This window comes from Schistocerca serialis, chromosome 8 (genome assembly GCF_023864345.2).
Source record: "Schistocerca serialis cubense isolate TAMUIC-IGC-003099 chromosome 8, iqSchSeri2.2, whole genome shotgun sequence".
NCBI lineage: Eukaryota > Metazoa > Arthropoda > Insecta > Orthoptera > Acrididae > Schistocerca > Schistocerca serialis.
The window spans coordinates 608,021,615-608,037,810 of NC_064645.1; the positions used below are offsets into that span (position 1 = coordinate 608,021,615).

Below are 16,196 nucleotides of genomic sequence, written 5' to 3' on the forward strand. Positions count from 1 at the left end.
GGAAACGTGGGAGGACCACCACAGTTTTCTGTCAAACATAAGACCCAAGAATTTAGCGACGTTTGAAAACGGAAGGTTGACAGGACCTAGATGTAAGGAGGGCGGAAGAAACACCTTACGTCGCCAAAATTTAACACAAACGGTCTTACTGGGAGAAAAACGGAAGCCAGTTTCGATGCTCCAAGAGTGGAGGCGATCGAGACATCCTTGAAGACGTCGTTCAAGAAGGCTGGTCCGTTGAGAGCTGTAGTAGATCGCAAAATCGTCCACAAAGAGGGAGCCCGAGACATCAGGAAGGAGACAATCCATAATTGGATTGATGGCAATGGCAAACAGTACAACACTCAGCACAGAGCCCTGGGGTACCCCGTTTTCTTGGGAGAAAGTATGGGAGAGAGTAGTGTTCCCCGCACCCTAAATGTGCGCTCTGCCATAAATTCGCGAAGAAAAAGGGGCAGCCGACCTCGAAAGCCCCAAGAGAACAGTGCGCGGAGGATGCCTGTCCTCCAACAGGTATCGTATGCTCTCTACAGATCAAAAAATATTGCTACTGTTTGGCGTTTCCGGAGAAAATTGTTCATGATATAAGTGGAGAGAGCAACAAGATGGTCAACTGCAGAACGATGCTTTCGGAATCCGCATTGGGCAGGTGTTAAAAGACTGCGGGATTCCAGCCACCACGGTAAATGGTAATTCACCATACGCTCCAAAACCTTACAGACACTACTCGTGAGAGAAATGGGGCGATAGCTAGAGGGGAGATGTTTGTCCTTTCTAGGTTTCGGAACAGGAACGACGATAGCTTCCCGCCATCGTCTGGGAAAAGTACTGTCGGTCCAAATTCGATTATAAAGGCGAAGGAGGTAACGCAGACTATGGGTTGGTAAATGCAGCAACATTTGGACGTGGATACCATCCGGTCCTGGGGCGGAGGAGCGAGAAGAAGAGAGTGCATATTGGAGTTCCCGCAAGGAGAAAACAGTATTGTAGCTTTCGCGATTTTGAGAGGAGAAAGCAAGAGGTCGCACTTCCGCTGCACGTTTCTTCGGGAGAAACGCTGGCGGGTAATTTGAAGAGCTCGAAATCTCAGCAAAGTGCCGACCCAACGAGTTAGAAATTGCGACGGGGTCCACTAATGTGTCATGCGCGACAGTGAGCCCAGAGACCGGGGAGAAACTAGGCGCGCCTGAGAACCGTCGAAGCCGACTCCAAACTTCCGAGGAGGGAGTGAAGGTGTTAAATGAGCTAGTAAAAAAATTTCCAGCTTGCCTTCTTGCTATCGCGGATGACACGACGGCATCGCGCTCGGAACTGCTTATAGCGGATACAGTTAGCCAAAGTAGGATGGTGGCGGAAAACGCGGAGAGCACGTCGCCGCTCACGTATTGCATCATGGCATGCCTCATTCCACCAAGGAACTGGGGGGCGCCGGGGCAATTCGGAGGTGCGTGGTATTGAATGTTCCGCAGCTGTAAGTATAACGTCGGTAATATGTGTGACCTCATTGTCGACGCTGGGAAAGTGACGGTCATCGAATGTCGCTAGAGACGAGAAAAGTGTCCAATCGGCTTGGGCAAACTTCCAGCGTCGCGGGCGCATGTAGGGCAGTTGAGGCTGCAGTCTAAGGACACATGGAAACTGGTCACTCGAGTGTGTATCATCAAGGGCGAACCATTCGAAGCGCCGAGCTAGCGGAACAGTACCGACCGCAAGGTCCAAATGAGATAAATTTGTCGTGGAGGCAGACAAAAATGTCGGGACCCCAGTGTTGATGCAAACTAGATCTGCTTGGTGGAAGACGTCTAGCAATAGTGAGCCACGTGGACAAGGATGTGGAGATCCCCAAAGCGGGTGGTGGGCATTGAAGTCCACAACCAGCAAATATGGGGGTGGAAGCTGACCAAGAAGATGAAGGAGATCAGCTCGTGCCATTGGTGTGGACGATGGAATGTATACAGTACAAAGAGAGAACATGTATCCGGAAAGGGAAAGACGGACGGCGACAGCTTGGAAGGAAGTGTTTAAATGGATTGGGTGATAATGGAGAGTTACATGGGGAAGAATCATGAGTCCTCCGTGTGCTGGAGTGCCTTCAACAGAGGGGAGATCATATCGGACGGACTGAAAATGAGGGAGAACAAAGCGGTCATGGGGACGCAACTTTGTTTCCTGAAGACAGAAGATGACCGGCGAGTAGGATCGTAAGAGGATCGACAATTCATCCCGATTGGCTCGAATACCGTGGATATTCCAGTGGATAATGGACATAGGGTGAACAGAAAATGGAGGAATGTGACCAAGGTCGCTGTCAACTCAACGACTGCTCTGAGCTTGCGACCGACAGCATGGAATGGCATTCAGCCAAAGGCAGAAGATCCTGATCCATAGGTTGTTCAGGAGCAGCTCCTGCCACCAGCGATCGGCCGGTTGATCGACCGCCAGCAGTGTGCCTCGGCGACACAGAAGACAGCCAAGGGCGATTTCCTCCAGGTGGTGCTGTAGGTGAGACATGCCTTGGGGGAGAAGGAGATGAACTGGGTTTCTTATTAGCCTTCTTGGAAACATGATGTTTAGATGAAGGAGGAACCGATGGTTGTGAAGTTGGGGTACGTAAAAAATCTTCACGAGTATGCTCTTTTTTCGAAGTCTTGGTGTCTGACTTTTGGGCTCGAGATTTAGCAGAACCCGACGAAGGGTAAGCCATAGAGTGGGCAGGCGAAAGTGGTGAGGCTGAATGGGCGATCTTTGTGCTGGCCAATCTGACGACCGTGGCACTAAAGGTGAGGTCGCAAGTCTGCGTGGCCACCTCCTTTGTTGGCTGAGGAGAAGCAAGCACAGTGCTGTATTTTCCTTTCTGAGGCACGGTGGGCTGTCGACTGGCGAATAATTTTCGAGCAGCAAAGGTCGACACTTTTTCCTTTACTCTAATTTCCTGGATGAGCTTTTCGTCCTTAAAAACGGGACAATCTCGAGAGGAAGCAGCGTGGTCACCCATACAGTTGATGCAGCGAGGGGATGGAGGTGGACAAGCACCCTCATGGGCATCCTTGCCACACGTAACACATTTGGTCGGATTGGAACAGGACTGGCTGGTGTGATTGAACCACTAACACCGATAGCAACGCGTAGGGTTTGGGACGTAAGGGCGAACGGAAATTATCTCATAGCCTGCTTTGATTTTCGATGGTAGTTGAACTTTGTCAAATGTAAAGAAGACAGTGCGGGTTGGAATGATGTTCGTGTCAGCCCTTTTCATAACCCTATGAACAGCCGTTACGCCCTGGTTAGACAGGTAGTGCTGAATTTCTTCGTCAGACAATCCATCGAGGGAGCGTGTATAAACGACTCCACGCGTGGAATTTAAAGTACGGCGCGGTTCCACCCGGACAGGGAAGGTGTGTAGTAGTGAGGTACACAGCAATTTTTGTGCCTGGAGGGCACTGACTGTTTCTAACAACAGGGTGCCATTCCGTAATCTGGAACAAGACTTTACAGGACCTGCAATTGCGTCGACACCTTTCTGAATAATGAAAGGGTTGACCGTGGAGAAGTCGTGACCTTCGTCAGACCGACAAACAACAAGGAACTGTGGCAATGATGGAAGAACTGTCGGTGGCTGAGACTCAGTGAACTTACGCTTGTGAGCAGACATAGTGGAAGGTGAGGAAACCATTGCAGAAGAATCCCCCATGATTACCGGCGTCTCCGATGGCGCGCTCCTCCCTTGTGGGGGCCCTCTCTGAGGGCACTCCCGCCTTAGGTGATTGTTCACACCTCAGGTCACACCTCCCAACAAACGGACGGAGGGGCCAATCGGCACTTTCGGAAGGTATCAGCTCGGGTAATCACCCCTCCCTGGGCCTGGCCATTACCAGGGGGTATGTACGTGTCCTACCTGTCTACCCGGGGCGGGGAATTACTTGTTACCCCGTCACCGGCTACGCATGGAAGTGCGTGGGTCGGCCTTCAGACACGCAAAGGAAGGATGAAGACATACAAGCAAGGAAAGCGAAGAATGCGGTACATTTACAAGCATCCGTCTCCGGACGTAGGCACAAACCATACTCCCAGAGGGGGAGAAAGGGAAGGAAAGAGCCAGAGGTAAGGGGGGGGGGGGGGGCGAAGATGGGGGATGGGGAAGGATGCGGAAAGGGAAGGTATGCAGCCCGGAAAGGAAGGAAGGCCACATTAGCTCGGGGTCCCGTGCTCGCTACGCACATATCCACAAAAGAGTTGTGGATCCCCTGGGGAGAAATGCTTGGTATGCCTGACAATGTACTTTCAAGTTTATTATTTTGTTTGCCATATCACAGCATGTATATTTACAAAAAGTATGAGTGAGTTAAATTACAAAAAAAAATTTAAGAGAGGGTGGATGATAAGTTGAAGTTTAAAGAATGAAATGGTATGAGTTAGTGTAGGTCTTCAGTGAGTGAACGAGTAAGAAAAGTAAAAATAAATGTTATATAAATTCAGTGAGTGTGAATGTGAGTCAAGCCAAGAGTAGAAATTGTAATGTTAATTGTAAATGAAGAGTGAATGAGTTGTGAGCTGGTGCATCAGATAAATCAGATGTGTTTAATAAGTGGAGTTAACTTTAATGCCAGCAAGAAAAAGAATGGGTGAGTGATGGCTTATCAGATTAACTAAATGAACACTGTTTTCGGCATTGTTTCACAATTTTATTATTAATGTTTTTGCACAACCTAGGTTTCAGGTTGTAAGCCCATTTTCTAATACACAAATGGGCTTACAACCGGAAACCTAGGTTGTGCAATAATATTTATAATAAATTTGTGACACAAGGCCAAAATCAGCGTTTGTTTAGTTAATTTACAATGTTTCACAAAGAACCCATAGTTGATTCAATTAAAACACTTATTAGATTGGTAAGAAACATAATAAATGATATGGCCCCTTGGAAAAATCCTCTCCTCTTCCAAACAAACAGAACCAACGATGAGCATATAATTCCAATGCCACATGAGGACAAATTTCTTTGATGCACTTATAGTAAATTCTGAGTGTGACTGCATCTGCATAGAATTAAAAAGAGCAGGAAGGGCTGATGTTATGTGACTGTCTTCCCAAACTATCTCGTAACTGATGTAAAATCAAATCAGAAATTCAAATCAAACTAGAATAAATTAATCTCCACCAGTAAATGAAATATCTATCAGTACCAGTGGCTGTCAGTATTTAGATTATAATTTCCTGTACTGAATTGCATGTACACTAAATATGAAGCCTCTATGAAAACAAGTTACACTTTGCTGCAGGCAAGGGGATGTGCCATGGGTCATAAGACTGGCAGAAACAGTCCCTAGCAAAAGTCACAGGCAGAATGCTCACGCACATGCAAAGCACCATGCCAGGAGGTCAGATGGGACAGTGCTATGAAACAAGGTGCCTTGGCACCAGATACCCCAAAGTCACAATACACTTTGTATCTCCAAGCTGTGGGGGGGAACCGGAGACTGTTTTTAAGAAGCTGTATCTGGTCGGGGGATGTGAGTCTTAAAGCTGAGTCCCAGAAGTGTGACTACTGCACACGGAACTGCATGCAGAAAGAATTTGTAGAAATACAGGGGCCACTGAGATAGCATCTTAGAAAGTGGAATGGAAACAGAAAAAAAACAGCTAGTCTAAATAACTTAGAAATTGGAGTAAGAAAAATGGCTGCGCTTAAGATATCCACCCTTACTGGCCAGCGTATGAACATAGAGTGAGAGAGTAGGACACAGTTTTGGAGCACAAGGTGTAATAAACTTTGCAACTGATTAACCTCCTGAAATGAGAGTAAGGGAGTGAGACCAGCATCTTTTAAAACAACATCTTACTGGCTAACAATCACAATATTATCATTCAGACTGTCAAAATTATGTGATGTAAGGAAAATGCAGAGAACCGAGTCTTTCTTGTTGAAAACGCACTGCGGGAAGTTCTCTCTCTGGCAAACTTCACAGGCAGACTTCTGATTTCAGCATCTTGACAGATTGGCTTCTCAGACAGGTGACTCCATGGATGGACTTTACTTCAGAGATGAGAGGTACTCATCAAACTGAGTTAAACTTGGGTGCAGATGTAACTTGTTGGTACAGAGCCAGTGACTGATTTTGCAGCTGCTTCAGCTGCCACTTGCAGATTATGAGCACGGTGTGATGAAGCCACAACAGAGAGGCTAAGCAAAATGTAGGGAAAGTTTAGTCATTCAGTAATTTCCAAGCTCATCATGAAGATGTGTTTGCAGTTAGAGATTCAACATGCTATCAACTCCATGCGTTGCAAACTCATACCCTTTAGTAGTGTCTTCGATCTTTACACACTAACCTTTGGTAATCATGGTCCAGCTTACATGAATGTAATTGTTTTACACCAGATATGAATTCATTTAAATCATATTACAGATCTCTTGTCTAGGTTTGCCAAGGAGTATAGATATCAATGCAGTCTCCAGAGATCCTCCGCCATGAGAAGAGAACAATTTTTGGGCTGTGCTGAGAGAGACTAGTGTGATCCGAGTCTTGGTCTGAGGTAGTTGTATTTACTTATGTTAGCTAATAAAGTTTATGTAGATGTATCCATTGTATTCATTACTTATGGCAGTCACAAATACTAGCCTGTACTACCATCTACCCACAAGCTTATTATCGTCAACGACTACTAAACCATTTCTTGTGGATTTTGTGCAATAAACGGAGTTATCTTAAATCCTGCTTTTATTTCATAGTAGAATGAACTCCCTTTATCATTATTTTGTTGGCTAACGTTTTACTTGTGTCATATACAGGGCCACATTAATATATTCATTGAAACCATTCAATATAAAGCTCCTCCCACCAGCAACAGCTTACACAGTAGCAAATAAGTACTAATTTAATAAACTGGAAATAATTCCACTGTATAAACAAAAGCTCAGTGAAGCTATTTTGTCCACTCATATAAGATAACTGGACAGGAAATTCTGGGGTGGGGGTAGGGGGGGGGGTGGGGGGGGGGGAATATAATATTCAGTTCGGAAACTGAAAAGCAAGTAGCACTTGTCATGGGACGACTTACTTTGCCTGTAAGGATGCTACAGCTGACTAAAAGTCAATTTCCCCTCTAGAAGTGTAGAACGTGTGCAGAAATGTACGTAGATCCTTTCCATTTCCGTTTCTTGTGTTAGTATTATCAGCAACTCATACCTGTAAATATGGTTCTCAAGCGGGATGCTGAATGTCATTGTGAAATTTCCACAATATTCCACGGTGCAACTGACAGACTCTTCAGGTGCAGCTAACACACTGCTGAGGCTGTGACCAAAGCCTTCTATTTATACCAATGTAAGGAGAAACTACACAGATGTCAATGTGCCAAATTTGGTGACCGATTGCACAGATGTGCTGGTTGGTAGCGAGAGCTATGACACCTGTCAGACAATGAACCGACAACTTTGATGCAGTTGCAGTGGCTGTCAACCATACTCAAGCAACACAACTCACATCTGTATTCCATGTAGTGTTAACACACTTTTTGGAAAATAAACACCTGTAGTTGTTTCTTCTGATCTCATGGGGTAGATAGAGCGGAGAATCATCTGTTTGTTCTTCAATTTCCAGACCTTTGAAGGAGGGAAGCGCATGACCATAGTCTGGCGCGATTTACCTTCCCTCATGCTCCTGCACTCCACCTCCACTCCTCAACCCTGTTACATCCCCAGAACACAATTTATCCCTTGATATGACTCTACTGCACTTAGACGAGATACAAATATTTCATATTTGTTCTTAACCCACTTAAATTAACAGTAAACAGTAATTTTATACCATTAAAACACAATTTTTAGTAATCTGCGATTTTCCCATTCCCTCCAACAAGAAAACAATACTTCTAGAGAAAAAATGAATAGTACCCTTTTTTGGAGGAAATCGAATATAGTTTCATTTTGTCCACGGAAAATATTTTGTTAGAAGCTGCGGTTTTAGAGTCATGCAAGAAAAACATAAAGAAGGTGACACTAATAGCCTCCACCCCCCACAGGTGGGGATTTTTCGTATGTTGCACATGGCACTCCATCCTTTTACTGCACAAAAATTTGCGACTACACTATTTTATTAAAGTATTCGACATTTATTTTTCTCTTCATTGACTGGGTGGAGCAGGATAAAGGCTACACCCATTGAAGTTAATTGCGGTGGCCTCTACTGTCGCAGAGCTTAATGGTGGAGCGTCTCGATTTGCTAATATGCATTATCTGCACTCACTATCGGTGTCACAGCTGAGAGGGAGTTCAAAGAAGATAGAGAAGAATATTTGTAAGGACAGACAAAGGTGAAAGACGACTAGGATATGCAAAATAATGTATGAACAATGTAGGATGTAGCAGGTGTATAGAGATGAAACAAATAGTAGTGGATAGGAAGAGATGGAGGACGATATCAGATGAGTTGGAAGACTCATAACTCTGAAATGTAAAATTATAACAGCTATACCTGGAGAACTGCTGAGCCCATCTTCTCGACGACGAAGACGAGCGCAGTGCAGAGGACACCCACCGCCACCACAACACCCTTCATCAGCAGGTCTGTCTGGCGCTCTGACAGCCGCCGCGATGGGAAGAAAGCCTTCCAGAAGTCTTCCAGCACCACGGCCGACATCGAATTGAGTGCTGTCGACAACGAGCTGCAAGAATCAATAGGTGAACAGGTGTTAAGATAGTGATTAAAACTCTTCTGGGTATTATTCCGCGTCATTGCTAAAAACTAACAACAATAATAAACTAAAACCGACGTTTCGGCCAAACTGCAACGGCCTTCCTCAGGGCACGGTTGGTATTGCATGGGGATAGGTGCTTCCATTTATTACAGACTATCGATGTCTGACGTCACTGTTGTAAAACTTTTAATTGGCCCTCTAATATGATTGGCTAGTCATGACGTAATGTAAGATGGAAGGAAAGAGGCTATTCGTGGATGCCCATGTCGTCAACGATTGGTAGCTGTCCGCCAATCAGTGTTCGGCTTCTGGTCGGCAAGTTTTCCTCCTGTGTAGGCAGCTCCGCACTCATACCGTAGTTCGTAAACACCTGCAGTGTTAAGATTGTTGACTAGATTCTTGGTGGAACCTATCATTTCGTGGATCCTGTGACTGCTTCGAAAAATCTGTTTGAAACCTCGTCGGCGAAGGACGTTGCCTGGCCGTTCACTGACGCCTTTTACATATGGTAAGTGTACCAGTGGAAGCTTCTCTTCTTTGCCTTCTTCTCGTGTTCTGCTACCTTTGGTTTTAGCTACCTATCTTATGATGTTGTCATCATAGCCATTGGCACGACACGTGTGTTGTAGCTCCTTTAATTCTTCTTTGATGTTATTTTCATCGCTTCTCCGGTAGGATCGGGCAGTTAACGTATGCAGAACAGAATACTTTTGAGCTGCGTGGTGGTGACTCTCTGCGTGCATGTACCGATTAGTGTGCGTTGGTTTCCGGTACACTTTGTGTCCCAGTTTACCTTCGGCAGCTCTGTATACTTCCAGACCCAGAAATGACAAGGTACCATTGTTTTCAGTCTCATGTGTGAACTTTATATTTTTGTGCAGGCTATTTAAGTGCTGGAGGAAGTTCCAGAGCGATTTTTCGAAGCAGTCACAGGATCCACTAAATGCTAGGTTCCACCAAGGATGTAGTCAACAATCTTAACACTACAGCTGTTTACGAACTACGGTGTGAATGCGGAGCTGTCTATATAGGAGAAACAGGGAGACCTGTCAGCTTACGAGTAGCAGAACACGAACACTATCACTATGTACGATTACAACAACATAATAATCTGCGATAGCGGAACACCACCGTGACTGTGGACAACCTATCAGGTTCCAGGAAGCCCGAGTACTGGCGAAAGAATCGTGGATGCGAGAACGCAAAATACGGCAGGCGATCGAAATTATTAAGCAGCCTGACAACATCAACGGAGAAGATGGCTACAAACTCCCGGCGTCCTGGCTGTCGGCCATCCCAGTCCAACGGGCCGCGAGCGGTCGAGGGGCAGAAGCTACACGGGACACGGACGTTATCTGCACAAACAGCTGTAGAGCAACTGTCAGTCCACTTCCGCGCACACCAGGAGGAAAACTTGCCGACCAGAAGCCGAACGCTGATTGGCGGACAGCTACCAATCGTTGGCGACATGGACATCCACGTACAGCCTCTTTCCTTACATCTTCCCTTACGTCATGGAAAGGCAATCATATTAGAGGGCCAGTTAAAAGTTTTACAACAGTGACATCAGACTTCGATAGTCTGTAATAAATAGGAGCACCTACCCCATGCAAAACCAGTCGTGCCCTGAGGAAGGCCGTTGCAATTCGGCCGAAACGTCGGATTTAGTTTATTATTGTTGTTAGTTTTTAGCAATGACACGGCATAATACCCAGAAGAATATTAATCACTATGACACCGGCTGCGGAAGCCTACGTTCTTATATCAGGTGTTAAAATGGTTCATATCGTGAGAAACGTACGCTACCTGGTCAAAAGTATCCGGACACCCACACATAACGTGGAACTGACGACTAGATGTCACGAAATGTGATTCCGTCAACAAAAAAGGGGCGTGAGGAGTGTTGCGTAGTCATTAGAGAAGCGATAACAGCAGAATGGGTCAGCCAGGAGAACTAAGCGACTTCGAACACGGACTTGTCTTTGGATGCCCCATGTGAAGCTGCCGAAGCCGACTGTTTGTGATGTGATTCTGAAGTGAAAAGGTGAACGAACAACTACAGCTAAACCGAGACCATGCAGACCTCATGCGCTGACGAACAGCGACCATTGAGCATTGTGGAAGGCGATTGTACAAAATCGTATGGAAATAGCAGAAGGAATGACGTGTCAGATACAATTTACTATCATTAGTTCATCTAGCGCAATGACTGTGGCACGAAATTAAAAAGAATAGGAGTTAAAAAAGAAAGGGCTGCAATAGTCGCGCAGTTAATCGTAACCAACACATTTCTGTAGTCTGTGCCAGATGACACTTGAGGTGGTTTAAGAGAGTGATGCCGCTGGACTGGAAAGAGTGATGAAGTACGCTATACCCCGTGACAATCTGATGGAAAGATTTGGGTTTGGCATACGTCTGGGAAACTTAGTCTACAATCAAGTGTAGTGCCAACAGTGAAGTATGGAGGAGATAGTATTATGAAACTATCTGGCAGATGAAAAGAGTATGCCGGAACGGGACTCGAAACTTTGACCTTTGCCTTTCGCAGGCAAGTGCTGTACCGAGTGAGCTATTCAAGCACGACTTGTGTCCTGCCCTCACAGCTTTGCTTCCGCCAGAACCTCATTTCCTACCTTCCAAACTTCACTGAAATTGTCTCGCGTACATTGCCGGAGTTTGGAAGGAAGAAGACGAGGTACTGGCAGAAGTAAAGCCGTGCGGCCTGATCGTGAATCTTGCTTGAATGGCTCAGTAGGTAGAGTACTTGCCTGCGAAAGACAAAGTTCCCAGGTTCAAGCCCTGGTTCACCACACAGTTTTAATTAATCTGGCAAGGAAGTTTCAAATCCGTGCACACTTTGTTGCAGAGTGAAACTTCGTTGTACAGGGGTGTTGCAGTTGGTAGTGTTTTTAGTGGTTAGAAACCGCAGAATGCGGAATGATATGAACACATTTTACAGCATTGAGTACTGCATGCGCGATGACCATTTCCATCAACATGACGAAGCACCCTACCATAATGCAATATATGTGAGGCAATGTTTCATGCACAATAAGATTTCACAATGGACTGACCTGCACAGGAACATCTCTGGAATGAGATGCAACATCGACTTTGCTCCAGACACCAGCGTCCACCTTCTGATTTTCGCTGTTGGACTGTCGTTCCTTCACAAGACATTCAGAAATCTGATTGAAAGTATTCCCAGCAGATTTCAAACTGCCAGAAAGGCGAAGGGTCAACACACCCCGTATTAATGTCCACTAACAGATGTCCGAATACCTTTGACAGAATAACGTACGTTAAAAATTATCGCCCTGCGCCTCTTTCTGTCCTCGTGAAATCATACTTCAACTCACACCTGTTCATCTACTGTTTTAGGGTTATTTTCGTACATTTTTGGTTTTAAATATTCTCGTCGATAAAAAACAACAGCCAGACAACTCCGGGGATCAAAGAGAGCGGAAACGTTTGCTTTTTGTGTGTTCTTCTGATAATGCTTCATGGTCACTTGACATCGGCTGACGAGATGTGTGATATGTATAAGTAGCTGGTAACCATCCTCTTACCTTATTTTGTGGCGATTAATTTGTGGTGATCGGACTTGGGTGGGAAGAGGTTAAGAGAGAGAACACGATTAATTGCAAAAGAAGTCTGACCAGTTGCCTAATACGAAAACGTTACTCTTTACTTTATGAATAATGAACTTCCACAAAATTTTAGGTGGAAAAATGTTACTTTGAAAGGCTGGGAGCAGAGATGATTTTACTTCGTTTATTGATTTTTTGCAGGTAACACACTTCGCAACAATGCTAGACCCAACCGTCCTCGTATTAACGGTTCAATGTATTCCAGTTTCACACTGAAATTTGCCATTACCACATTGCTTTTTCAGATTAATCTTTTACTTTATAACTGTTGACAGTAGCCTTTTTATAACTGTTCAAATAATAATATTTTCCGTCAACGAAAATTACTGACAAAGAGCGAAGATACTGTTTCGTTCACTGGTTTCATAGGTAACTACGCGCACCTTCCGCTAATAAACCGACTCGTTACCTACTATGACCTTAACTGATGTAATACGTCCAAACGCATAATTCGTCACTTTAGCAAACCGTTCAAATGATTTTGGTGCAATGCAACTACATGCCATCGTTCCGCACGAAAGCCGAACAACGACTACCTATGCACATTGTGGCGTGTGGCTGGTAGAGCTTGCGCATTGTTGAACATAACAGCAAGACAATGTCCCTGCCGACAAAAGATACGCTCAGCTCAGAAAGTTGCAAAGAATCAGAGATGTGTAAGGGGTATGATTTACTACGCCATACGCCTATCGATAACAGTACCGCTTACAAGCTGCCTCTTGCTGGAAAAACAATACTACCTTTCATTGACCGTAGTTTGATATAATACTGAGCAAATAATTTGGCTACCAGAAACAGCATACCAAAGCGAAGCGAGAAGTGGGAGTGAAAGACGGTTCTTGAAACTCTGTAAGTAGGCTTTCTCAGAGTAGTTTACGTCAATCTCCAAGCGTCTGCCAGTTCAGTTTCTCCAGATCTCCTTGACATTCCCCCACGGATCAAGCAAGCCTGTGACCATACCTGCCGCCATTCTCTGTGTACGTTAACCCTATTTAGTACGCATCACACACACTTTAGCATCATTCTAAGATGGGTCGGACGAGTGTTCTGTACGCTTTCCTTTGCAGACTAACTGCGCGTTTCCGAAGCCCGCCACTTGCTTTACTTACGACTGAACGTTTATGATCGTTCCATCTTATATCACTACAAACTGTTACCCCAAGACATTTGTGTAAGTTGACCGAGTCCAGTTGTGACTCGTAAACATGGTACTTACAGGATACTAACTTTTTTTCCTTTGGTGTTGTACACAATGTTATATTTCTGAATCATTAAAGCACGTTTCCAATCTTTGCACCAGTATGAAATCTTATCAAGATCCGACTGAATATTAACATGAACAGCAAGGGTTCAAGCGCACTTCCCTGGAGCACATCCGAAACTACATCTACGGCTGTCGATGAACCATTATGGACGTAAGTAGCGGAACTGAGCCTGTCCTGCAACAAAAGCTGAATTGTTCTCCTTATGTAAACAAACCGGCCACTTGCCGTACCTCCTCTCATGTAAACAAATGGCTCATCTGTGCTCATTTTTTTTAACTAACGGGCTATAGCTATAATTATAATTACAATTAATGATTTACAACAGTTAATATAATTACAATAAATTATGATCAAAATGGCGGCAGAGTAGTGCTGGTTGGTTGGTTGATTGATTTGGAGGAGGGGACCAAACAGCGATGTCATCGGCCCCACCGGATAGGGAAGGACAGGGAAGAAAGCCGGCCGTGCCTTTTCAAAGGAATCACCCCGGCATTTGCCTGTTGCAATTTAGGGAAATGACGGGAAACGTAAGCTAGGATGGCCAGACACGGCTTTGAACAGTCGTCCTACCGAATGCGAGTCCAATGTGCTCCGAGTAGTGCACTTGATTAAACTGATGACTGTCATCATAAAGACGGTAATTTATTAGCCAAAAAATGATGTCTTCCTCCGCTCCCTCCCCCCTCCTCTGTGGTACAGTGTGCTCTTATTTGTCAAATCCCCAAAACCACCTGTTAGAGTGCCCAACATCCTGAGAGGGGATTTGGCAGTCGTAGTCTGTGTCTTGCCCGAGCAACCACAGCAGCAGTAAATGCAGGTGATTTTCGCAGATTTCAAGCATAGTATTGTATCCAGTGCTATCTACGTCATTTTCACGAATTACTGGAAGAGTATTGCAGCCAGTGCTATTTTTTGGAATATGTGACACTATGGTTTTGGGGTAATGTTAGTGATTTTTTTAAGAAGAGACTTATAAATACAGGTATCATAGCTGTTTTACTGATTTTGCCTCACCTTTTAAGAAGATAACCATAAATGCATGTTTCATAGCTTTTTAAATTTTTTTAAGAAGACGCGCATGCATACAGGCCTTGGGATAATTTCACCGATTTGTCAAGAATGCGCACATAAATACTGGACTGTGAATGTTTAAAAATTTCACCTATGCATTATTTAGCAACAAATAAAATCCTGTTACGTACCTTCTATAAGTACACCGCTGCTATTTATGGTTTTACTGATTGTTTACCAATATTTCACAACTAGCCACATTTTTCAGGAAGACACGCAAAAATACAAGGGGCGTTTGAAAACTCCATGCAAAAGTAAAAACTACTTAAGTGTTTGGGGTAAACCTTTTTTATTTTCGACATAGTCTCCTTTTAGACTTATACACTTCGCCCAACGCTGTTCTGATTTGTTGATCCCTTCCGATAAAAGCAAGTCTGCAAAATAGCTATTAGTTACTGCAATCACCTCTTCGTTTGAATAAAATCTTTGTCCCACCAGCCATTTCTTCAAATTGGGGAACAAATAGTAGTCCGAGGGAGCCAAGCCTGGAGAATAGGGGGGATGTGAAACAAGTTGGAATCCTATTTCCATTAATTTTGCGACCACAACCGTTGAGGTGTATGCTGGTGCATTGTCGTGATGGAAGAGGACTTTTTTGCGGTCCAATCGCCGGCGTTTTTCTTGCAGCTCAGTTTTCAAACGGTCCAATAACGATGAATAATATATACCTGTAATAGTTTTACCCTTTTCCAGATAGTCGATGAGGATTATCCCTTGCGAATCCCAGAAGACAATCGCCATAACCTCTCTGGCCGAAGGAATGGTCTTCGCCATTTTTGGTGCAGATTCTTCCTTGGTAACCCACTGTTCAGATTGCTCTTTGATCTCGAGAGTATAGTAATGTATCCATGTTTCATCCACAGTGACGAAACGATGCTTAAAGTCCTGCAGATTCTTCCTGAACAGCTGCGAACCATCTTTGCAACACTTCACACGATTCCGTTTTTGGTCAAGCGTGAGCAATCGCAAAACCCACCTTGCGGATAGCTTTCTCATGTCCAAATGTTTATGCACAATATCATGTACCCATTCATTCGAGATGCCCACAGCACTGGCAATCTCACGCACCTTAACTCTTCTGTCATCCATCACCATATCATGGATTTTATCAATGATTTCTGCAGTCATAACATCCACAGGTCGTCCAGAACGTCCAGCATCACATGTGCCAATATGACCACTCCGAAAATTTTGAAACCACTTATAAACGTTCTAATCGAAAGTGCAGAGTCAACGTAATGTTCATCAAGCTTCTCTTTAGTCTCCTGAGGCGTTTTGCCTTTCATAAAGTAATGTTTAATCACCACAAGAAATTCTTTTTCGTCCATTTTTTGACAGTCACTCGACTTCCTTGATAGAAACGAATGCCAGACACAAAGGGATAGACCAACATGGCTGAAACTTGGTGTGCGTTCTTTCCAAAGATGCTACTAATTAAACATCACCTCTATACGCGCCGGTGGTGCCATCTCTCGGACTATGCACGTACTTTTCAAACGCCCCTCGTATTTGT

General features: G+C 44.5%; 1 protein-coding gene across 2 annotated transcripts in view; it reads right to left on the minus strand.

The window, feature by feature from the left end:
• LOC126416621 (sodium-coupled monocarboxylate transporter 1-like) overlaps nt 1-16,196 on the minus strand; it is a 334,959-nt gene that overhangs the window by 73,385 nt on the left and 245,378 nt on the right. For both annotated transcript variants that reach the window (XM_050084378.1, XM_050084377.1), the window contains exon 11: nt 8,475-8,664. In XM_050084378.1, coding sequence (XP_049940335.1) covers nt 8,475-8,664 — 190 coding nt within the window. The remainder of the gene's footprint in view (nt 1-8,474; nt 8,665-16,196) is intronic.